Source organism: Trichechus manatus, unplaced genomic scaffold (genome assembly GCF_000243295.1).
Source record: "Trichechus manatus latirostris isolate Lorelei unplaced genomic scaffold, TriManLat1.0 scaffold00107, whole genome shotgun sequence".
In the NCBI taxonomy this organism is placed as follows: Eukaryota; Metazoa; Chordata; class Mammalia; order Sirenia; family Trichechidae; genus Trichechus; species Trichechus manatus.
Window position 1 is genome coordinate 3,746,757 of NW_004444043.1, and position 26,502 is coordinate 3,773,258.

Genomic DNA, 26,502 nt, shown 5'->3' on the forward strand with positions numbered 1-26,502 from the left:
TGTTAACCAATGTCATAAAACAGCATGTGTGTTACTGTTACATGAGAAACTATCTGTTCTGTAAGCCTTCACCTGAAGTACAATAAAATATTAAAAAAAAAAAAAAACAAAACTACAATGACATACCATCTCACCCCAACAAGGCTAGCATTAACCCCAAAATCACAAAATAATAAATGCTGGAGAGGTTGTGAAGAGACTGGAACACTTATACACTGCTGGTGGGAATGTAAAATGGTACAACCACTTTGGAAAGCAATTTGGCGCTTCCTTGAAAAGCTAGAAATAGAAGTACCATACGATCCAGCAATCCCACTCCTTGGAATAAATCCTAGAGAAATAAGAGCCATCACACGAATAGATACATGCACACCCATGTTCACTGCAGCACTGTTCACGATAGCAAAAAGATGGAAACAACCTAGGTGCCCATCAATGGACTAATGGATAAACAAATTATGGTATATTCACACAATGGAATACTACACAACGATAAAGAACAACGATGAATCCGTGAAACATTTTATAACATGGAGGAATCTGGAGGACATTATGCTGAGTGAATTTAGTTAGTCACAGAAGGACAAATATTGTATAAGACTACTATTATAAGAATTCAAGAAAAGGTTTAAACACAGAAGAAAGCATTCCTTGATGGTTACGAGGGTGGGGAGGGAGGGTGACGGTTATTCACTAACTAGATAGTAGACAAGAATCATCTTAGGTGAAGGGAAGGACAGCACACACTACAGGGGAAGTCAGCACAACTGGACTAAACCAAAGCTAAGAAGTTTCCTGAAACAATCAAACACTTCGAGGGACAGAGTAGCAGGGGCAGGTGTCTGGGGACCATGCTTTCAGGGGACATCGAGGTCAACTGGCATAACAAAGTTTACTAAGAAAATGTTCTGCATGCTACCGAAGACACAAGGAAAGTATTAGCTCAAGAGACAGAAAGGGCTATATATATAATCCAGAGACTGCATCATCCTGAGACCAGACGAACTAGATGGTGCCTGGCTACCAACAATGACCGCCCTGACAGGGAACACAACAAAGAGTCCCAGATGGAGCAGGAGAAAGGTGGGGTGCAGAGCTCAAAATCTAGTAAAAGGACCAGACTTAATGGTCTGACTGAGACTGGAGGAACCCCAGAAAGCATGGCCCCCGGACTCTCTGTCAACCCAGAACTAAAACCATTCCCAAGGCCAACTCTTCAGACAAAGATTAGACTGGACTATGGGACATGAAATGATACTCGTGAAGAGTCTGCTTCTTAGCTCAAGTAGATACATGAGACTAAATGGACAGCCTTTGTCTTCAGGTGAGATGAAAAGGCAGAGAGGGTCAGGAGCTGGCTGAATGGACACAGGAAATCAGGAGTGGAAAGGAGGAGTGTGCTGTCACAGCATAGGGAGAGCAATTACGGTCACATAACAATGTATGTATAAATTTTTGTATGACAGACTAAGTTGAATAGTAAACTTTCACTTAAACTACAACAATTAAAAAAATGGGAGGAGGGAATGAAGCTATATAGGAGTAAAGTTTGTATATCTTATGGGAATTAAGTTAGTATAAATAGAAAATTGATTCTAAAAAGTTAGATATAAGCCCTAGAGTAACCTCTAAGAAAATAATTTGAAAAAATATTATTAAAAATCAGGAAAAGACTTAAATGGTATACTAAAAAACATCTACTTAATACAAAAGAATGTAGTAAAGGAAGACAGAAGAATAAAATAGTCATGACACATATAGAAAACAAAAAGCAAAATGTCATACACAAATCCAACCATATCAATACTAACATTACAGGCAGAATGGGCCACATAAACCAGATACTTCATCAGCCTGAGACCAGAAGAACTACACGGTGCCTGGCTACCACCAATGAATGTCCTGACAGGGAACATAACAGAGGGTCCCTGATGGAGCAGTAGAAGGATGCGGTGCAGAACTCAAATTCTAGTAAGAAGACCAGACTTAATGGTCTGACTGAGACTGGAGGTGCCCTCGAAAGCGTGGCCCCTGGACTCTCTATCAGCCTAGAATTAAAACAATTTCCGAAGCCAACTCTTCAGACAGGGATTGGACTGGACTGTGGGACATAAAGTGATACTCGTGAAAAGTGTGCCTCTGAGTCAAGTAGATACAAGAGACCAAAGGGGCAGCTTCTGTCCAGAGGTGAGATGGGAAGGCAGAGAGAGTTAGGAGCGGGTTGAATGGTCTTCGGGAATCAGGGGCGCAAAGGAGGAGTGTGCTGTCACAGAATGGGGTGAGCAATTAGGGTCTCATAACAATGTATGCAAAAAAATTTTTTTTTTGTATGGGAGGTCACAGAAAACACTGGAGTAGGAAGCTCAAAGAATTGGTTCCTATACTGAAACAAATATTACCCTGGCAAAAATTTACAAAATCAACTTTTTCAAAACTCTGAATCCAATAAAAAACTTGGGAGTGATTAATGACCAGGGAAGTGATTAATAAAGAATAGGATGGCTGAATTTTGGTAAGAAAGCATTGTGGTGCTTTTGCTTACATGCCTAACATCCTCATTCCCCAGCACATCAATAGCCCTGGGGATGGTGGCCCATTTTCCTGGTGCAGCTTGCTACTGCCAGGGGGCTAATAAGGACCTTCTTCCAAAAATACTATGATTATGTGTTTACGCACAGAAAAAAAATTATTTGATGGTTACGAGGGTGGGGAGGGAGGAGGAGGGGAAATCTCTAACTAGATAGTAGACAAGTGTTAACGTCAGCAAACGGAAAGACAACACACAACATAGGGGAAGTCAGCACAACTGGACCAAAGCAAAAACACAGAAGTTTCCTAGACACATCCAAACACTTTGAGGGACTAAGTAGCTGGGGATGTGGACTGGGAACCATAGTCTCGGGGGACATCTAGGTCAACTGGCACGACATAGTTCGTAAAGAAAATGTTCTACGTCCTACTTTGAGGGGTAGCGTCTGGGGTCTTAAAAGCTTGCAAGCAGCCACCTAAGACACATCTATTGATAACCATCCAATCTGGAGCAAAGAAGAAGAAGAAAACAAAAGACACAAGGGAAATATTAGCCCAAAGGACTAAAGGACCACATGAGCCAGAGACTCCACCAGCCTGAGCCCAAAAGAACTAGATGGTGTCCGGCTACCACCACCAACAGCTCTGACAGGGATCACAATAGAGAGTCCCAGACAGAATGGCAGAAAAATACAGAACAGAATTCAGGTTTGCAAAAAAGACCAGACGTAGACTGCTCTGACAGAGATTGAAGGTACCCCCAAGACTATGGCCCCCAGACACTCTGCTAACCCAGAAATGAAAGCATTCCCGAAGCCCACTTTTCAGACAAAGATTAGACAAGCCTATAAAACAAAAAATAACACACGAGGAATGTGCTTCTTAGTTCAATCAAATATACGATACCAAATGGGCAACTCCTGTCCAAAAGCAAGACAAGAAGGCAGGAAGGGACAAGAACTGGATGAATGGACACAAGGAACCAGAGTGGAAAGGGGGTGCATGCTGGCACATTATGGGGATTGTAGCCAATGTCACAGATCAGTATGTGTATAAAATATTGAATTTGAGCTGTAAACTTTCACCTAAAGCACATTAAAAAAAAAAAAAGAATCAAGGTCACTTCAGTGTCTGCCACTGATTGCTGAAGAGCTTGGCAAAAATTATTTTGAACCACATTATCACCCCTACAGAATCCGACAGGCAAGAGAATGGGATTGAGACTCAATACCTGTGAAAACAAAGCCTTCCTTATCCACTGTCTACATCTGAGCAGTCCCTTGCTCCAGAAAACATAGTTAATAGTTCAACTCAAACATTTTCTGTAGCTGAGAAATGAAGACCTTTAATTAAGATGCGAGTGTTCTGATGAAATCTTTGTTCACATGAATGAGAATGGGGTTTGGAAGACCTAGACTAAACATGTGTGCCCTGTTGGGCAACTGCATTCTACTCCCTTACCCAAAGATGGCTCACAGACACCCAGTGATCCTGTGACTATAGCTTTCTGACACAAAAGGGCAGTGGAAGGAGTGAGAGATGCAAGAGAACTCCAACATCGAAGGTGGTTCTCTAAGGTGCAGTTGGAAAAGCTTACACCTGAGGCAAACAGGTAGGTGTGGGTTCCAGTTCCTTCTTTGATTGATTCTCTCTTGTCCTGGGTTTCCACATCTATCATCCCAAACCCAAATGCCTACAGGGGCTAGTCAGAGAAGCTGGGTGTTTGCATATTAAACATATTGGAAGATTACTCACTTCTATCAAGAAATATGTGGTTCCCCAATCTCGTTTTCCCACTCTGGTAGGAAAACATGGGTGGTCTTATGGACTAGTTGTGTTCCCCAAAAGAGATATGCTGAAGTCCTAACCCCTGCTACCTATGAACGTGACCTTGTTTGGAAATAGGGTATTCAAAGATACTACCAGTTTAGTTAACATGACATTATATTGGACTACAGTAGGTCTTAATCCAATAGGAGTGGTGTCCTTTTAAAAAGAGGAGAAGAGACACAGAGAGAGACACACACAGAAGGATGCCATGTAAAGATGCATCTACACACCAAAGAACCCCAAGGATCACCACTGTCAGTAGAAGCTAGAAGGGAGGCATAAAATAGACTCTCTCACAGCTTCCAGAAGGAATCAACATGGTTGACACCCTGATTTTTTAATCCTAGCCTCCAGAACTATAAGACAATAAGTTTCTGTTCTTACTAATAAAAAAAGAAAAAGAAAATGCAAATCAAAACCACAATGAGATATCACTTCACACACATGATGATGGCTATAATCAAAAAGACATAAGAACAAATGTTGTCCAGGATGTAGACAAATTGGAACCCTCACACACTGCTGGTGGGAATGTAAAATGATGCAGCCGCTTGGGAAAACAATGTGGCAATTTCTCAAAAAGTTAAACAATTACCATATGACCCAGGAATTCTACTCCTAGATATAAACCCAAGAGAAATGGAAGCATTTGCCCACACAAAATCTAGTACACAAATATTCATAACAACCCAAAACTGCAAAGAACCAAATGTCCATCAATGTATGAATGGATAAAACAAAATGTGGTATATCCATACAAGGGAATATTATTTGGCAATAAAGAGAAATGAAGTACGGATACATGCTACAATATGGATGAACTTTGAAAACATTATGCCCGTTGAAGTAAGCCAGAGGCAGAAGGTCACATGTTGTATGATTCCATTCACATGAATTATCCAGAGCAGGCAAAATCCATAGAGATAGAAGGTAAATAAGTGGTTGTCACAAAGAGAGGGTAACGTGAATGACTATGAGTGGGTATGGGGTTGACTTTTGGAGTGCTGAAATTTTCTGGAATCAGACAGCAGTGCTGGTTGCAAAATCTGAAGAATACACTAAAAGCCAATGTATCACACCTTATTTGAAATGACTGAATTTTACGGTATGTAAATTATATCTCAATAATGCTGTTTAGAAAATAAACATAAAATAAAAACATTCCTAGATAAACTGAATTGTTTTTTTATTTGATATGTGTGTGGTGTGATTATAATTTTTATATTATTTAGTGTCCTTCTATATTTCCTCAGCATGCAATTTTCTATTAAACATATTTTAGTAATTCCAAAAATACATGTATGTTTTGAATAAAAAACAAGCAAAGTTCCTTAAATTACAAAAGGATACTCTTAAATCATAGTACCCTTTTTTTTGTTGTTGTTCATCTCTTTAATGGCATTCCCTGCATAAAGCCACATGGGCAGCACTCCTGGGGTCCGTGGACCCTTCCCAGGTGGGGTCACAAACCATAGTACTCTTTATCCAAGACTGTAAGATTATGACCTAACTTTCAACCTCATAGTGAAATTTCTTTTTATAATAACATAAAAGAAAATGAACTGATACTTACTTTATTGCTTGTGCTCCTGGTCTTTGCACAATCAGAGTAGTAAATTCTTCTATTAAAATTTCTAACAGCTCAGGTTTTTGGTGATTTTCTCTTAGAACAACAGACATACTTTTCAAATGAAGAAAAAACTTCATGGCTTCAAACTAGAGTATATTCAGAAGAATAAACGAAAAATATATGCATATAAACACAATAAATGCTATTTGTATAGTTTATTCATTTTAAAAACCACAAATTTTCTTTTTTTATTGTACTTTAGATGAAGGTTTATAGAACAAACAGTTTCTCATTAAACAGTTAATACACATATTGTTTTATGACAATGCTTAACAACCCCACAACATGTCAACACTGTCCCTTCTCAACCTTGGGTTCCCTATTACCAGCTTTCCTGTCCCTTCCTGCCTTCTAGTCCTTGTCCCTGGACTGTTGTGCCCCATTAGTCTCTTTTTGTTAAAAACCACAAAATATTTTTAAAACATACCTTTCCCTATTAAAGAATTACCACATACCACCAAAAATTAGGTGGCAATTTTTATCATCACCATGAAAATGAAAACAAACACAATACCTACAAATCCAGAGAAAGATCAAAGAACAAACTAGTAACAAATATAATTCTCTAAGGATTAAAGATAGGCATATCTAACATTAAACTTCAAGATGTAAGGCAAGAAAATATCTTACTGTTTTTGGCAAGGTTGGATCAACTGCTGTTTCACTATAACCAATTGCTTCATAGAGTTTAGCTTTTTCATCAGGTGTCAACATTTCTTCAAGAGCTACAAATCAGAGCAGTTATTTTGTTATTTAAGTGATATCAAAATAAAACCGACCCATAATTTAGCTGCCTTTAATAATATATTCCAAAATAGGCTTCTTTTTTATACTTTTAAGAAATTATAACAATTGAATGATAGGTAGCACTGGTAATTTTAGAAGTTAATCTCCAAAACCACAGATTACTAAATACATAAATTTAGTGATACATATTTTCAAATGTTTGTATATAAATAGGTAAAAAAATGGCTAACCATATAGCACTTAATGACATTGCACTAGGCAACACACTTGCCATACAAAGTAGGTGGTGTGAGTATCATAATTTTCTCCCATTTTACAGATGATAAAACTAAGGCTTAGAGAATTTAAATACCTTGCTAAGGCCACTCTTCTAATAAGTGATAGATCCAAGTAATCATAATTCTCTAAGTCTCCAAAGCTATAATCTTAAATACTTTGGTATATATTGTCTATACCTAATGATTAAGAAAGAAAAATCTTAGCAAGAAACAACTGCAACAAGAATTTAAAACAATTTAAACCATTTCAAATTTTTATTTCATCAATTATTGTCCTAGTTGCATGAACTAAATCCTTTGGCCACAATTACAAATAATAGAATAATTTTTTTTTTTATTTTACTTCTATTTATTTCACTTACATACATGTGTGAGATCCTTGGGTGGCACAAATGGTTTGCACTAGATTACTAATTGAAAAGTTGGTGGTTCAAACACACCCAGCAGTGCCATAAAAGTAAGGCCTGGCAACCTACTTCCATAAGACTGTTGTTATTGTTAGGTGTCGAGTCAATCTTGACTCATAGCAACATTATGTGACAGAATAGAACTGCCCCATGTGGTTTTCTCCATTGTAATATTTACAGAGGCAGATCGCCAGGTCTCTCTCCCATGGAGCCACTGAATGGGTTCAAACCACCAACCTTCTGGTTAACAGCCAAGTGCTTAACTATATGTGCCACTAGGGCTTGGTTTCTGTAAGATTACAGCCACTGAAAACCCATGGAGTGCAGTTCTACTCTGAACCATGTGCAATCAATCACCATGAGTCAGAATCGACTCAATGGTAACAGATTTTTGTTAATACATATTTGTAATGTCTACAATGGCAATTTCATTTATAATAATAAGCATAAACAATATATACATAGATAGATAGATATTAACAATGTCCACTTCAAAAACACCAGGGATACAGGGGAATTGAGAAAGCTAACACATTGCAATATTTTTTTTCTTTTTTATATTTTATAGTACTTCGGGTGAAGGCTTACAGAACCAATAGTTTCTCATGAAACAGTAGTACACATGTTGTTTTATGACATTGGTTAACAACCCCACAACATATTAACCCTCTATATTAACCCTCTAAATTCTCAACCTTTTTTTTTTTTGGTGAAAATACACACAGCCAAAGATACACCGTTTCAAAAATTTCTACATACACAGGTCAGTGACATTGACTACGCTCTTCCAATTGTGCTGCTATTCTCACTTAAGATGAAGGCTTACAGAACAAAATAGTTTCTCATTTAACAGTTACTACAAATGTTGCCCTATGACAATGGTTAACAATCTCACAACACATCAACAATATCCTTACTCAATCTTGTGTTCCCTATCACCAGCTTCCTTGTCCCCTTCTGCCTTCTAGCCCTTGTCACTGGACTCCTGTACCTCGTTAGTCTCATTTGGTTTTACGGGGCTGTCCACTCCAGGCTGAACAGTGAACCTCGGAGGTAACTTCACCACTGAGCTAAAAGGGTGTCTGGGGGCCATACTCTCGAGGTTTCTCCAGTCTCCTTTAGGCCAGTAAATCTGGTCTTTTTTTTTTGTGATTTAGAATTATGCTCTACATCCTTCTCCAGCTCTGTCCAGAACCCTCTGTTGTGATCCTGGTCAGAGCAGTCAGTGGTGGTAGCTGGGCACCATCTAGCTGTACTGGACTCAGTCTGGTGGAGGCCTTGGTAGCTGTGGACAATTAGTCCTTTGGACTAATCTTTTCCTTGTATCCTGTTCTCTTCATTCTCCCTTGCTCCCGAAGGGATGAGACCAGTGGAGTATCTTAGATGGCTGCTCACAGGCTTGTAAGACCCCAGACACTACTCACCAAGGTAGAATGTAGAGCATTGTCTTTATAATCTGTGTCATGCCAATTGAGCTAGATGTTCCCTGAGACCACTAACACACTGTAATATTTTAATGTCCCAGATTCAACAAAAAATAATAAGGCATAGAAAGAGAATGGAAAGCATGGCCCATTATAAAAGAACAAGATGAAGGGAGAGATACCATCTCTATGGAAGCCCAGATAATGAACAGACTGGAAGAATATTATACAACAATATTAACATGCTCAAAGAATTAAAGGAAAACAAGGACAATGAACTAAAGGAAACCAGGAAAATGATACAATATAAATAAAAAGACACTATAAAAAGGAACTAAACAGAAATATTGGAGCTGAAAATTACAATAACTGAAATGAAAAAGTCAATGGAAGGACTCAACAGCAGATTTCATCTGCCAAAAGAACGAATCGGCAAACTAGAGCATGAAGTAATCAAAATTATTGAGGCAGAAGAGGAAAAAGAAAAAAAAAGGCTAACAAAGCAGAGGAAAGCTTAATGAAACTGCGGAATACAACCAAGTGAACTAACATATTCATCATAGGAATCCCAGAAGGAGAAGAGTAAGAAAGAGACAGAAAGAATATCTGAAGAAATAACAGAGAAAACTTTCTAAATTTGATAGGCATGAATCTACAAATCCAAGAAGCTCAACAAACTCCAAAGAGAACCACACCAAGACACATTGTAATCAAATTCTCAAAAGTCAAAGATAAAAAGAAAAACATGAGAGCAGCAAACTGTCACAATAAAATGGAGAAGCAAATTGTCACAATAAAATGGATCCTTAACAAAATTAACTTCCAATTTCTCCCCAGAAATCTTGGAGACCAGAAGGCAGTGCAATGACATAGCTAAAGGGCTAAAGGAAAAGAACTATCAACTAAGAATTCTATATCCAACAAAACTGTTTTTCAAGGAAAAAAAAAAAAACCATTGCCTCCTATTCTATTTTGACTCATAGCAACCCTACAGACAGTATAACTGCCTCATAGGGTTTCCAAGACTGTAATCTTTACAGAAGCAGACTGCCACATCTTTCTCCCATGGAGCGGCTGGTGAGTCTGAATTGCCAACCTTACAGTTAACAGCTGAGTGCCTAACCACTGCACCACCAGGGCTCCTCTGGTATTTCAAGAATGAAGGCAAAATTAAGATATTCCCAGTTAACAAAAGCTGAGGAAGTCCATGAAGACAAGACCTGTCCTGCAAGAAATGTGAAAGGGAGTTCTTCAGATAGAACTGAAAAGACGCTAGATAATAACTCATAGCTGTACACAGAAAAAAAGAGATTTCAGATAAAGGTAATTTCACAGGAAAATATAAGAGCCAATTTTATGGTATTTTTGGTTTGCAACTCCAGTAGTAATCTCCTACATGATTCAAAAAGACAGATGATTAAAAATAATTCTAAATTTACATTACTGGGCACATATTATATATAATGCAATTTATGATAACTACATAAAGGGGGAGGAGCAGCAGTATGGGAATAATTTTTGTATGTTACATTACTAAAGTTAAACTGGTATCAATTTAAACTACATTGTTATAAATTTAAAGGTCACTGGGTGGCATAAGAAGTTTGCACACTGAAAAGATTGGCAGTTCAAATCAAAAGGTTGGTGGTTCAGCACTGTGGAAGAAAGGCCTGGCGATCTGCTTCCATAAAGATTACTGCTATGCAATCTCTATGGAACTCAGTTCTAATCTGTAACTGTAGTGCAAGTAATTACTTAACATGGCCCTTCTAACCATAATCTTTGTAACTCCCACCAACTGACTGAGTGGGACTTTTCAAATGAGGTGTTGGGAACCCCAGTCAGGGTACTAGTCAGTTTTTCCATCTCGCTTAAAGGGAGACACTGAAAGAAAGAGAAAGAGTAGAAGCTGTAACATGGACAGAGAGGGGGAACTGTAACACCAGAGATGGCAAGAAGCAGTGGCAGAGAAATAGCAGCAGCAGAACCAGGAGACTTGCAGGAGACCAGCAGGACACCACAGGAGACTGCAGGTGATCAACAGGAGACCGGGAGGAGATAGTGTGGTGGGCTTCCCAGCCCACGGAATGAGAAAGCTGAGCACTTTCAAGCAGGGTGCCCTTGGGCACTTGGTGTAGCTATGTTTACTGACCCACGGAGCTAGAGCTGAGTGCCTTCAGGCCTAGGGGTGGGGTGCCTCTGGCCACTTATCAGCAGAGCCACAAGAGGTATGTAACACTTTCCTGGGCAGGGGCCGAGGAGCCAGAGAGAGGTGTGCCTGCATGCACAGCTAAGAGGCTGTCCTGATCGAAGAACTATATCCTGAGCATTCCCAAACCTGAACTGTAACCTGTTACTTCCCTAATAAACTCCATAACCATGAGTATTGTCTGTGAGTTCTGTGTGGCCACTGTAATGAATTATCAAACTCAGCAGAGAAATAGAGAGTGCTGTGGGAGGGACAACTGGTGTCAAAATTGGTAAAGATGGCAGAGAGAGGAGGCAGGTCTGACCTCTGCCTCATAGGAATCAGCCTTCGGCTGTTGATATTGATTCTCCTTCTCCCTTGTGAAGTTAGAGGTCAAACGCCTCCACCTAACACACTGGGTTGCGATTAGTCAGAACAGACTCAAGGAGCAATGGGTTTGGTTTTGTTACAAATCTAAGATGTTAAATGTTATCATGGTGACCACAAAGAACATATCTAACTAATATACATAAAAGGAAAAGAAAAGGGAATCAAAATAGTTTACTACAAAAAGCAAACAAAACACAAATGATTGCAGTACTAGAGAAAATGAAAAACAAAAAAAGTATAAAACACAGAAAAATAGCAAAATTAAGTCCTTCCTTATCGTTAACTACCTTAAACAGAGAGGGATCAGACTCTCCAATCAAAAAGAGAGTAGCAGAATGGATAAAAAAACAGGATCCATTTATATGCTGTCTGCAAGAGACATATCTTAGACCCAAAGAGATAAATAGGTTGAAAGTGAAAGGATGGAAAAAAGTATTCCATGGAAATAGTAACTGAGAGAGAACTGAAGTGGCTATATTGGTATCAGACAAAATAAACTTTAAGTCAAAACCTGTTATAAGAGACAAAGAAGGGCATTCTATAATGATAAAAGGATTAACTCATCAAAAAGATGTAACAATTATAAATCCAGTAACACCTGTGAAGAGCCAGAACTTGATAGGACTGCCTTGTTTTTCCAGGTTTCACAAGTTTTCTGCCTTTGACAGGGTGCTACCACTTTTCTATTGCTCTCCATTAAGAATCCTACCTCATAAACACCCAGTGAGTTTTCCTCCTCTGACAGACTTCCACCTTACACAGGTTCCGGCTTCCACAGGTTTTACTGTACATATGAACCTAACATCAGAGCCAAAAACATACGGAGTGAAACACTCATTATTTACCAAATCATGGTTATCCACCATGATCAAGCAGGATTTACCTCAGGAATGAAAGGGTGGTTCATCATTAGAAAATACCTCTATGTAATATATCAAATTAATAAAACAAAGAAAAAGAACCACATGATCATCTTAATCAATGCAGAAAAGGCATTTGACAAAATCCAACAAACTTTCATGATAAAAACACTCAACAAACTAGGAATAGAAGGGAAATTTCTCATTCTGATAAAGACAATTTATGAAAAATCCACAGCTAACATTATACGTAATGAAGGAAGACTGAGAACTTTCTCCTTAAGATTAGGAACAAAACAAGGATGCCCACTCATCAGTGCTGTTCAATATTGTACTCGAAGTCCCAGCCAGAATAATTATGCAAGAAAAAGCAATAAAAGGTATCCAAATAAAGAAGTAAGACATAAAACTATCCCTATTCACATGATCCTATTTAAAAAAATCCCAAGGAATACATAAGAAAGCTACTAGGGCTAATAAACTAATTCAGCAAAGTAGCAGAGTGCAAAGTCAACACACAAGAATCTGTTCAGTTTGTATACAATGACAATGAACAATCCGAAAAGAAAATTAAGAAAACAATTCCATTTATAATAGCATCTAGAAAAATAAAATACCTAGGAATAAATTTAACCAGGCAGGTGAAAGACTTGTACACTGAAAACTATAAAACTTTGTTGAAAAGCAGCTATCCAAGGTACAACTGCTCTCCATTACCAGGAGCAGCAGCAGAAGAAGGATAGTCAGGAATCACAGGAGGAAACAGAATGCGAGTCTGGCTGCCTCCATGAACAACTGCCTCCTTTGTCATGAGACCAGAAGAGCTGGATGGTACCTGGCTACCATTACTGAATGTTTTAATCAAAGATCCTATAGAAGAATCCTGGTTAAAAGGGGGAGATGCAGAACAGAATTTCAAATTCTCAGTGGAATACAGACTTTCTGGAGCCACTGAGGTTGGATGAACCCCCAAAACTATTGTCCTGAGATAATGTTTAAACTTTAAACCCTAAACCAAAACTATCCCCTGAAGTCTTCTTTCAACCAAACAATAGTTTAGCTTAATTAGTAAAGTATGTCTGCCTTGAGCACTGGGCTCTTTTAAAGAATTATCTGTGTGAGATCAAACCAACAAAAGTAACTCAAAAGGTTAGATGAGAAGCTTAGGGGACAGTCAGTTTAAGTTAAAGCTGGTAGAAAAATTTGGAAAAGGATAGTGAGAATGGGTTGCACAACCTGAAGAAAGTTATCAATGTCAGTGAATTGTACATGTAGACATGCTGATACACCATTGTTGAAATGGTATATCTTTTGCTGTCTATATTTTCACCAAAAAAAAAAAAAATTAAGCTTTGCAAAAGAAGATAGACACAAAATATACACAAGACTCCATTTATATGAAAATTCAAAAATGGATCAAACTAATTTATAATGAAAAAAAGCAGATCCTTAGTTGCCTCTGGCTGAGAAAGGGCTACTGATTACAAAGGGGCAGTAGGAGAGAATTTTTTTGAATTATGATAATGTTTTATATCTTGACTGTTTTGTGGTTACTTGGTGTATACATCTGTCAAAACTCATTATTCTGTGCCTTAAAACTGAACTTTTTAATGTAATTAAACTTCAATAAAACTGATTTGAAATAATTAATTAATTATTATTAATTAAGGCAAAAAAAACTTTGTTGAAAGAAATTTCTAAATAAATGGAAGCACATTTCCTGTTCATGAACTAGAAGACTTAATATATCAATACTCCCAAAAGCAATCTATAGATTCAACACAATCGCTATCAAAATTTCAACAGCCTTCAATGGAAATGCCAACTCTCAAGTGTATATGGAACTGCAAGGGACCCCAAGAAGCCAAAGCAATCTTCAAAAAGAAGAGAAAGTAGGGGGACTCACACATCCAACTTCAAAACATACTATAAAGCTACAGTAATCAAAACAATCTGGTACTGATATAATGATAGAAATATAGAACAATGGAATAGAATTGAGAGTCCAGAAATAAACCCATACATCTATGGTTAATTGATTTTTCACAAGGGTACTAAGTCCACTCAATGGGGAAAGAATGGTTTCTTTAATAAACGTGCTGTGAAACAGGATATCCACAAGAAAAAAAAATGAAGCCAGGCTCATACCTCATATTATAAACAAAAATTAACTGAAAATGGACCAATGACTGATATGTAAGAACTAAAACCATAAAACAGAACAAAACATAGGAGTAATACTTTGAGATCTAGTTTTTGACAATGGATTCTTAAGTATGACACCAAAAACACGAGTAACAAATAACAATATAGATAAACTGGACATAATCAAAATTTTAAGAATTTTGTGCATCAAAGAACACTATCAACAAAGTGAACAGACAACATACAGAATGGGAGAAAATATTTGGGAACCATTTATCTGATAAGGCTTTGATAATCAGAATATTCATAAAGAATTCGTACAACTCAACAACAAAAAGACAACCCAATCAAACAAAATGGGCAAAGGACTTTAACAAATATTTTATTAAAGAAGATATACAAATGGCAAACATGCACATAAAAAGATGCTCAACGTCATTAGTCATCCGGGAAAAGTGTATCAAAACTACAATTAGAGACCACTTCACCCCACTAAGATGGTTATTAGCAAAAAAAAAAAAAAAAACAACACCAGAAACGAACCAGTGTTAGTGGCAACGTGGAGAAATTGGAGCTCTCATCCACTGCTGGTGGGACTGTAAAATGGTGAAGCCACCGTGGAAAACAGTTTGTTGGTTTTGCAAAAAGTTAAACATAGAATTACCACATGACTCAGCAATTCCACTCCTAAGTATTATATCCAATTATACCGATGTTCACTGCTGCACTATTTACCATAGCCAAATGGTAGAAACAAACCAAGTATCTATCAACAGATGAATGTATAAACAAAATATGGTATATCCATACAATAGAATATCATTCAGCCATAAAGAGAAATGAAATTCTGAAACATGCTACAACATGGATGAACCTTGAAATATTATGCCCAGTAAAACAGACACAAAAGGACAAATACTGTATGATTCCACTTACACGAAATATCTAAATAGGCAAATGCACAGAGACCAAAGTTTATTAGTGTTACCAGGGTGGGTAGGAGGGGGGAAGGGGGTATTGCTTAATTAAGGGGCAGTTAGTTTCTGTTAAGGGAGATGAAAAAAATCTGGAAATGGACAGTGGTGATGGTTGCATAACATGATGAATGTAATTAATGTCACTGAATTGTACATGTAAAAAATGTTGAAATAGCAAAAATGTTTTGTGATATATATTTTTCACAAATAAAAAAAAAAAAAGGAATGAAGTGCTGATACATGGATAAACTTTGAAAACATGCTAAGTGAAACAAACCAGACACAAAAGCCCTAAACATACAACAAATATAAAAAATTAGAATTAAAAAATAAATGCACATACTTCCAGGTTTAACATCTGGTTGTTCTTCACTACTTGCTTCTGACCAACTCCACAGCCAGTCTAACCATCCTCTATTATCCTCTGTATCTCTTGCCCCTTCTTTGTAAATCTTGTATCCAGCTTTCTTTACCTACAGTCAATGAAGTTTCAAATAATGACAAATTATCCTTTACTTAGCAATTTAAATAGAAACTTAATATTTCCAAAACTTAACTGAGTGAATAAATGTAAACAATATGCATACTGACCATAGAACACAGTACTGCAACGTTAGCTAAACAAAGATTTTAGGATTACCATATAGTTCTTACCTTTAACAAGAGCTGAAGACCACCAAATTTTTTTTTAAAAAAAGGCTTTTCACCTTCAAATGACCTCTGAATATTTGATTCCCAATTATTTAGTTAAAATTTTTTCCTATAAAAACCTGTCTAATTTAAATGGATGTGGAAAACATTATATCAAATATTTTTATAACATACAGAAGTAAATCTGAACTCTTTAGGAAACAGAATATTGCAGTACAGTACTAATGACATCACATTTTCTGATACAGCTATATGGAGTTTAGATTTATTTTTACTAATTGGAAGATAATCTGGAATTACCTCAACTTCTGCCTGTTGTCTTGTTAAAGTTAAATTAAATACATCCAGGATCTTTTCCAACTCCTGAAAATATTTTAAAGAAAAATTTTAACTTTACATAAATAACTTCAGTATATAATCCATCAAATTGCTGCACTAAAGAAAAGATACGATAGAAAACAGAATGTCCATCAATATAATGCATTTGTTAAATTCTGTGAAGCAGTACATATAAATACATATAATATCAGCTTGAAAATTAATAATGATGGAATAACCTTTTCAACAAAGAAATCATTGAGGTCATGCATATAAGATTACAAACTCTATAAGAGGTATAACACATACTAAAAGATACCATACATGCATTGTATAAAATGACTTTTATTTGGGTTTTAACTACAGCTAAGGGTAAACATATTAGAACAATGGTCAACTAAAAATACAATTACAAACCTGTCTTATTATGAGTAAAGTTCATATGTTATCATTAAGATAGTCTACGTAGGCCTAGTTACACTTAAAACTTTTTTTTAATTGTACACTTTTCAAACTTGTTATGGCTACTGGCATAAACTAAGTCTTTCACTATACCTATACATTCAAATGATTACTTTCAAGAGTTTCATGTTCAAACGACTTTCCCCACGCACACCCCACCCCCCAGCCCAAGAGAAGAACCATGACCTACTATTATCTAAATAACCCAGGGTTTGGGGTTGGATCCAGCAGACATGGAAGATTTGGGTTTGGGTAAGGAAATCTGTAACTACTCCAAAACCCCTCTAAACCCAAGCATTCCTAATAGCCCTCAATCTTCAGGAAGTCTCTCAACTTGAAAATAAAAAATACTTAAGGAGTTTCTAATTAAAAATTGGTATGGATTCAGAATGGTCATATTCATTTCAAGAGGCTAACGCCTTTTAATCTCTCTAACCTGTATTTAATCTATCTGTAAAACAGTCTCTTCCAGAATATTCCATAACTCTAAAAAGCAGGCCCTTTACTTGATAATGGGGCCCTGGTAGCACAGTGGTTAAGAGCTTGGCTGCTAAGGCAGTTCGAAACCACCAGTTTCTCCAAGGAAACCCTGTGGGGCTGTTCTACTCTGTCCTATAGGGTCACTATGAATTGAATCGACTCAACAACAACAGGTTTACTTGATAAGGGGAGGCCTGGTGGGACAGTGGTTAAGCGCTTGGCTGCCAATTCAAAGGTCAGCAGTTCAAACCCACCAGCCACTCCGAGGGAGAAAGATGTGGCAGTTTTGCTTCCACAATGGGTTTGGTTTTTTGGTTTACTTCATAAGACTAATACTTAGAGAACACTCAGTACATACAATTAAATGTAAAATTGCTGATAAATACTAAAAATGCCAGAAGAATCAAGAGGAAAAAATACCTCTATATGGGCAGGAAATTCAGGAAAAGTTCATGCAAGAGATAGGACTTAAGAAAAAACCTGACAGATGAGTACAGTTGCAATGGATAGGCAAAGAGAAGAGAGAAAGTTGATGGATTATATGAGCAAAGGCACAGCACTACGAATGAGCATGACAGAAATAGAAGGCAGGACATACATCTGATGAATGCACAGTCAGATGAAAACAATAAGGGAAATGTAGTGGTAACTGATAACATAAGGCTTTGAAACTGAGGAAGAGAAATTTGGAATCAGTGGAGCTCTTGAAGTTAATAAAGTATCATAATAAATTGAGGCTTCAAGTTACTATTTGCATAAACCCAAATCCTTCCAGATTGATAACAATCTCAAATTTCAAAAGTTCACAGAAGAATTTTACCAGAGCTTAACCGACGTTAGGAACAGGAATACGAAAAAGTCTAAGTAAAAGAGACAGAATGGTCAGCCAAAATTATAGCAAATAAATAGGAAGCGTTAGTCACTAAAGGCTGAGGAGGAGTTACATAGTAAAAAATATTCAACATTTTTTTTTTAAATGCTAACCTCCAAAGACAGAAGAATGTCACCAGTCAACTTCTTAGTTGTTAACTTTTTTTTATACAGTTCTTTATACTGCTTCACTTTTTGCCTATGATCTCTAATATGCTTCCATGACCACATCCGTAAGCTGGGACGAATATTTACTTCAAGAACACCATTTATAGCATAAGCCCACCTAGTCAAAAAAACAAAAACAAAAACCCCACACTTAACACCAACAAATCAACAGTATGAAATAATTAATATTGCTTCTACTCTAACAACAAACATAACTATAACACAGAAATCTTTAATACAGAGACTATGAAAATGATCTATTATCTAAGCACTTGGTTTTTCCCAACTATTTATGCAATAACAATTCATTAATTATTAATCTTTCCTGGTAGCACAGTTATTAAATGTTTGGCTGCTAACCAAAAGGTTGGCAGTTCAAATCCACCAGGTGCTCCTTGGAAACCCTATAGGACAGCTCTACTCTGTCTTATAGGGTCGCTATGAGTGGGAATCGACTTGATAGCAAAGGGTTTTTTTTAAGTAAAAATAAGCAACATTATTCAATTTTGATAAAATAAATATAGCTTTACGCACATTCTAGTATGTCATTAATTGGCAGATATAACTTTAGGCACCTAAAGTAATTGTAGCTTCTAGAAACGAGCATAACTTAAAAACTAGAATAGCAAGACTTTTGAATTTATAAAAGGGGTGGTACTTTATAGACTCCCATAACCTGAAAAATACAGATATTAGAGTGTTTGCTATGGAAATTTAGAGGAGGAAAAAAAAAAAGACATTGCTAGAAAATAAACTGGGGTATTGTTTCTTAACAATTACATAAATACTGATACCTCTGCAGTAAATGAAAATTCCATTAGAAAGAATCCCTTAAGTCAATTTCATTAACATTATAAGCAAAAGCAGCTACAAATATTTCTAGCTGAAAATCAAACTATAATTTGCATCACACCTTAAGACTATCTTAAAAATTATTTTTTAAGTCAAGAAATTCACTTTTATTTTCTATTTTTTAAATATTTTATAAAAAAGCATTTACCATTCCCTGGCATGGTAGTGAAGAGGTACATCAGGCTTGAATTTCCTGTATGGCAGATTTTGTGTCATCATATCAACTGATTCAAGAAGCTCCATAAGACTGAAATACTGAAGAATTGAAAAGGTAAAAGCTTGTGTCTCAAAAAGTTTTCTCCAATTATTAAAGACAAAGGTTAAGTTACTGACATTTTTACAAGTTATACAGAAAATGTTACTATTTAACACTATGAATTTTTGGTTAACATTATAAAATCTTAGTTCTGTTTTTGTCAAACTATAACTCATGTTAAATTCCACTTGAAAAATTACCTGTGGTTTATTAAATTCAATGGCTATGTCATGTAACTCAACATCCAGATTTATTTTGGGCTCAGAAAAGTCAAAATCTGATCGACGATTCATCTGAAGTTTGGCTTTAGCAGATATGGGGCGGAAAACTGGAAAACAATACAAATTGAAAAAAATTAAATTGACTTATATTTCAAGAGTCTCAAAGCACTAGAGGAAACAAGTTAAAAATACTTATTTTCTTTTATACCCTGTCTACAGTTCTCACATGTCCACACTGCCAAGATTTGGTCAGATGAACTGTCACTTAATTAGTGGTGAGGATGCTTTTATCTTTTTCCTACCTGTAATTCATGCTGTGTTTCATACTAAAGTACAATATAGACTAACTGAATACCCCCCACAAAAAAAAGCAGAATTAGGCAAAATAGTCTAATAAAATAATTTTAATAAAAGTACATAGTTCTAGGGAATGAATATACTATAGAAATCCTAAGAGGAAAAAAAGACTATTTAACCACTGACTTCCATTATATAATTGTAATTTCTGAATTTCTGATCAGTTGCTCTGTATCCATCTGCTCTCCACTTTAACTCTTAAAAGAAGCGGAGAGACAACGAGTGAGGGTTTGTCCAAGATTAGCTGTTTAGCTCAACCCAAAAGCTAAGATAAATTCCTCTTAATCCTTTGTATTTAATACCAGAAAGAACTGGCACCATGCAGAGACAAGTCATAGCAAAAACTAGACAAGGAACCAACTATTAAACTATAAGCTAATTTGTTCAAAAAGATAGTATACTCATCTTGTTTTAATCATCCCCAAGGCCTAGCACTTTTTTTTCTTTACATATTAAGCATTCAAAAATATACTTTATTTGAATAAATTCTCAAAAATTTTGCTCTTTCTTCAGCATTCCATCTTACACTCAAGCAGTGGGGAAAATAAATTTATAGGTTGGTAAAAGAACTACACTGGACTGACTGTAGGGATAAGCATAGAATCAAGAACAAAAACCAAGCAACAACAAAAAAATGACTCTAAACACTCTTCAGAGATTCTCTACCAATCTCAGGATATTAGGGAATTAAATTATCCATTTTATTATCACAGAAACCCTAAATTCATAACATAGATTACAGAAAATTACTTCAAACTGAATGGACTTAGAAAAAAACCAACCAAAGCAGCTACACTTGAGACCTAAAAATATTTTTAACCTAAAATCAGTGCTTAAGGACCCTAAAGCCACTCTCTCAGAAATAAGAGATAAATTACCAGGGATCTAACTGATCTCCCATAAAAGTCAGAGAAAGCATACTATTTAAAATATCCCAAAAGCAAAGTTCCTTTCTAAATAAAATATTTTAATCATAGAATACCAATATTCTATTACTAGGAGATATTAAAATGTATTTGTAATCTACAACATAAAAGAATAATGTCATGTCCATCACTATCCTAACTGTAGCAACTAACTATTCTTAAATATAGAATATCATTAATGTCATCTACCTATGCAAGTCAGCAGATTTTATATATGCCTTATTTCCTCTAAACAACAAACATCATGTCCCACACTTGAACACAGAAACCACACTGTTGCTAACCTAGTAAGACTATTCCTGGATCAAGCAGGAAAAATAAACTAAATCCAAACATTTTACCCCACCTTATAGACTGTATCAACCTATCTTAAGACAAAAGGATTTTAAGCATTAAGAAAACATGAATAATAGGTGTTTTCTGAAGATGTCACAAGTAACAAGGAAATTAATAGGTATTTAATTTCAGCAATGCTTACATCACAAATGGCAAAGAGAAACAGAGAGAGGGGATGGAAAGGAGAAGGGACAAAGTGAAAGAAGAAGAGAAGGAAGGAGTGAGGGAGGGAGATGATATTCATCAGTGTTGTTGTTGTCTTTGAGTTGGCTAACTCATGGCAACCCAATGTACAAGAGAACAAAGCACTGCCTGGTCCTGCACCGTCTTCACAATCACTGGTATGCGCGAGCCCATTGTTACAGCCACTGTATCAGACAATATTCTCTTGTGATCTATTGGGTTTTCATTGGCTAATTTTTGGAAGTAGATCACCAGGCCTTTCTTCCTAGTTCATCTTAGTCTGGAAGCTCTGCTGAAACCTGTCCACTATGGGTGACCCTGCTGTTATTTGAAATACTAGCGGCATAGCTTCCAGCATCAAAGCAACACCAAGCAACCACAGTACGACAAAATGACAGACAGGTGATAGTAATCATCAATAGAGGAAGAGTTAAATTCATTATGGTACATCTATACAAAGGTATACAATTAAAAATTAGAAAAATATATATGTGCATAAGTGGAAATGGAAAGATATAGTAAGTGAAAGTTTAAAAGGTGTATGTGTAGTCATTAAAAAAAACCCGTTGCCATCGAGTGGATTCCGACTCATAGCGACCCCACAGGACAGAGGAGAACCGCCCAACTGGGTTTCCAAGGGGTGCTTGGTGGATTCAACCTGCTGACCTTTTGGTTAGCAGCCACAGCTCTTAACTACTACATCACCAGGGTTTGCAATTAGTCATTAGGGAAAGGCAAACCAAAACTAAAGTGGAGCACCACTTCACACTCACTAAGATGGTTATTTTAAGAAAAAACAGAAAATAACAAGTGTTGACAAAGATGAGGAGAAACTGGAACCCTTGTGCATTCTGGTGTGGCGCACTTGCTGTGGAAAACAATTTCGTGGCTCCTCAAAAAGTTAAACAGAATTACCATATGACCCAGCAATTCCACTCCTGGGTATATATCCAAAAGAATTGAAAGCAAGGACTCAAACAGATACATGTACACCACTGTTCACTGCAGCATTATTCACAATAGCCAAAAGATGGAAACAACCCAACTGTCTATCAACAAACGAATGGATAAACAAACTGTGGTATATCCATACAATCGAATATTATTCAGACATTAAAAGAAATGAAGTTCTGACTTCCGGGCAACATGGTGCTATAGTCAGAAGCATCATGCCGTCCCTCCACAGCAAAGATCCGAAAAACTAAGTCAAACAGAGTCACACGTCAATCCTGAAACCCTAACATCAAATGAAGAGATAAAGAACTCAGCCAAGCACCGAATGCAATAAGAAACTGACTGAGAACAGAGTGCAAGGAGAGATATACGCAGAGGTTCCCTAACAGCTACCCCAGCACGGATCCACCATCTTCGACGCCTATCGGAGATCAGTGAACAAGGGGTATGAGAAAACAGCTTCACAGAACTTCCAGCAGGAGACAGAACACCCGGTAACCAGCGATATACGCTTTCCCACCCCCAACCCTTCTTCACCCCCACAAGGCTTCCTCTGCTTCCCGCAGCCACAGTCTCTTAGCTGAGAAGTGCAGGTTTCACCCTGGTGTTGTCTGGATTCCACCCACCCGCACTGGCCAGCTTTCTGAGCGCCATTTGTTGGCTGCTGGTGTTGCTTTTTTTCCACTTCTTTAGATTTCTTCCTTACCTCTCACCACCTCTCCCTCCTTTCTCTCAAATACCTGGCTCCGTGTGCCATCTTTACGCCTTCCTGAAAGGCTGTGAACCACCACTCGACTGTGAAACTGCCTCCTGGCCCGTATCACCACCCTGGTGGAATCTCTGGGGCTTTTTGTTTGTTTGTTCTGATTTGTTCTGCTTTGGTTTGTTGGTTTGTTTGTTTCTTCTCTTTTCTTTTCTCGGCTTAGGAGCCCCTTCTAGCTGGGCAGTACCGTGCGGCGTGGAAGCTACTCCTTAACTCTGGGCAGATGCACAGGGACATCACTGGGGGCATTTTTTTCTTCTTCTTTTTGTTTTTTTGGGTTTTTTTTGTTTCTTTGTTTGCTTTTCTTCTCTCTCTTATTCGCTTTTTGTCTTTCTTCATTTCCAGTTTCTCGATTTACTCATTTCTTTCTTTTACCCTTTTTTCCATTTTTTTTTATTTTTGTTTCTCCCCATTTATGTCTCTCATCTCTCGACTCCAATAGCAAGCTCCCTTAGCACTCTTTTTTGTTTGTGTGTATGTTTTTAGTTCCTGTTCCTCTCTCCTCTCTCTCACCTTTCCCATATACATCTTAGCTCCACACATCACAATCTACTCCCTTCTTCCTGCCTACCCGCATCCTGCGCTGAACATCACACTCCCACGCAGCACAGTTACAGCCTACCGGAACCTGCCCTGCACTGATTCCCAGACTGCACTGTCAGGCCTAGTACCTGCCGCAAACAATCCATCACAGCAACTCCCCTTCAGCTGGACCTGCCCTGCCGTACAATACATGAGCAACTGACCCTGCCCGTTGGAGGAGGCGAAAAGTATTGTCCGACCAGATGAGCAAACAACAAAGAACATACATCCCACCTGCTCAGACATACCCAAATAAAACAAAAAAGCAGGATGAAACAAATAAATCTACAATCAATAAACGAGGAAAATAACTACTGAATGCCCCAAAGACAGCAGCCAAGATCAAAACATTTACAAAAAAAGGACAGGATGGTTCTAGTAGGTGTCCAAAATAAAACATCAGATGACTTTCCAGTAGAAGAAAAGCAACTAGAACTAACTGATAGGGAAATGAAATCTCTAATATTCAAAATTATCCAACAGTTGAAGCAAAAAAAAGACAACAATAAGGAAAAAATAGACAAATTCATGGAAAATAGAGACAAAAAAATGGAAGAATTCAGGAAAATAATGCAGGAACAAAATCCCAAAATAAATTCACAACTAGAAGTTATACAAAAACAACAATTAGAAATACAAAAGATAAACAACAAGATTTCAGAAATGGACAGTGTCAGAGAAGGGCTGACGAGCAGGTTTGAAACGACAGATGACAGGATCAGCAAAATTGAAGACAAACACTTGGATACACCTCTGTTTGAAGAAAAATCAGAAAAAAGAATGAAGAAAAATGAAGATACTCTGAGAATTATGCAGAATACAATCAAAAGCAAAAATCTACGAGTGATCGGAGTTCCAGAACAGGAGGAGAAAACAGAAAACACAGAGAGGATCATCAAAGAATTGCTGACAGAAAACTTCCGTATCATGAAAAATGAAAAGATGACCATCCAACGAACCCCATATAGGATAGATCCCAAAAGAAAACCACCAAGGCATATCATAATCACACTAGCTAAAACCAAAGACAAAGAATCCTGAGAGCAGCTCAAGAAAAACAAAGAGTCACATACAAAGGAGAAACAATAAGACTAAGCTCAGATTATCTGGCAGAAACCATGTAGGCAAGAAGGCAATGGGATGACATATATAAAGCCCTGAAAGAAAAAAATTGCCAGCCAAGAATAATATATCCTGTAAAACTCTCATTCAAATATGATGGTGAAATTAGGTCATTTCCAGATAAACAAAAATTAACAGACTATGTAAAAACCAAACCAAACTTATAAGACTTACTAAAGGCAGTCCTTCGATCTCAGAACAAACAACATCAGACCACAGGCTGAATATAGGACACAGCTTTGTACTAGCCAGATACCAACCTAGGAAATGAACTCTTAAGGACTACCTAAAAACAAAAGAATTATAACAGGGAACCAGAGACGTTAATCTGTAAATGACAACAGCATTAGAACAATAAAAGAGGGAATAAATGATGTAGGGATAGAACCTTCTAATGAAGAGGAAGGCAAGGCAATACCAAATGATAGTAGACTGGGACAAACCTAGGAAGATAAGGGTAAATTTCAAGGTAACCACAAAAAATGTAGCAAACCTATTCCTCAAAATAAAGAACAAAAAGTCTCAGTAAAAACAAAACCTACAAAAACAAAAGAAATGCAAAAAAAAAATCAACAAAAGGAACTCAGCACAGGAGAGTAACAGGAACAAAGAAAAAGTCAGCATCACAAAAAAAAGCACTACAAAATGACAGCAATAAACTCACACCTATCAATAATTCCACTGAATGCAAATGGCCTAACTGCACCCATAAAGAGATGGACAGTGACAGAATGGATTAAAAAACAGTATCCATCCATATACTGTCTACAAGAGACACACCTTAGAAACAAAGACGTAAATTTATTAAAAACCAAAGAATGGAAAGAAATATATCAAGCAAACAGGTACGAAAAAAAGAGCGGAAGTGGCAATATTAATCTCAGATAAAATAGAGTTTAACACAAAATCCACCATAAAAGACCAAGAAGGACACTACATAATTATTAAGGGGACGATACATCATGAAGACATAACCATAATAAACATCTACGCACCCAATGACAAGGCTCCAAAATACATAAAACAAACTCTAACACCACTGAAAAGAGAAATTGACAGTTCCACAATAATTGTAGGAGACTTCAACTCACCACTCTTGGTAAAAGATAGAACATCTAGAAAGAAACTCAGAAAAGATACAAAAGACCTAAAGTGCACAATCAGCCAACTTGACCTCAGAGACGTATATAGAACACTCCACCCAACAGCTGCAAAGTACACATTCTTTTCAAATGCACATAGAACATAGTCCAGAATAGACCACATCTTAGGCCTCAGAACAATTCTCAACAAGATCCAAAACACTGAGATAATACAAAGTATCTTCTCTGACCACAATGCCATCAATGTAGAAATTAACAACAGGAAGACGAAGGGGAAAAAAATCAATTACATGGAAACTGAATAACACCCTGCTTATACATAACTGGGTAATAGAAGGAATTCAGAGATGGAATCAAAAAATTCCTAGAATCATAGATCAATTGAACAGAATTGAGAATCCAGATATAAGCTCATCCACCTATGAGCACGTGATTTTTGACAAAGGCCCAAAGTCTGTTAATTCGGGAAAAGACAGTCTCTTTAACAAATGGT

The 26,502-nt window shown here is 37.0% G+C and overlaps 1 protein-coding gene across 5 annotated transcripts in view; it reads right to left on the reverse strand.

The window, feature by feature from the left end:
• The window catches only part of VPS13A (vacuolar protein sorting 13 homolog A), a 287,428-nt gene that overhangs the window by 211,610 nt on the left and 49,316 nt on the right, over nt 1-26,502 (reverse strand). For 4 of the 5 annotated variants that reach the window (XR_002825150.1, XM_004383283.2, XM_023737737.1 and 1 more), the window contains 7 exons: nt 19,663-19,790; nt 19,355-19,461; nt 18,301-18,472; nt 16,357-16,419; nt 15,749-15,878; nt 6,620-6,714; nt 5,933-6,075 (listed from right to left, as the gene is read on the reverse strand). Coding sequence is in view for 4 of the 5 variants with exons in the window: in XM_004383283.2 (XP_004383340.1) it covers nt 5,933-6,075; nt 6,620-6,714; nt 15,749-15,878; nt 16,357-16,419; nt 18,301-18,472; nt 19,355-19,461; nt 19,663-19,790 (838 nt within the window). In the remaining variant the exon portion in view is untranslated. Of the gene's footprint in view, nt 1-5,932; nt 6,076-6,619; nt 6,715-7,088; nt 7,198-15,748; nt 15,879-16,356; nt 16,420-18,300; nt 18,473-19,354; nt 19,462-19,662; nt 19,791-26,502 lie in introns of those variants that run through there. The other variant, XM_023737738.1, reaches the window with a different exon arrangement.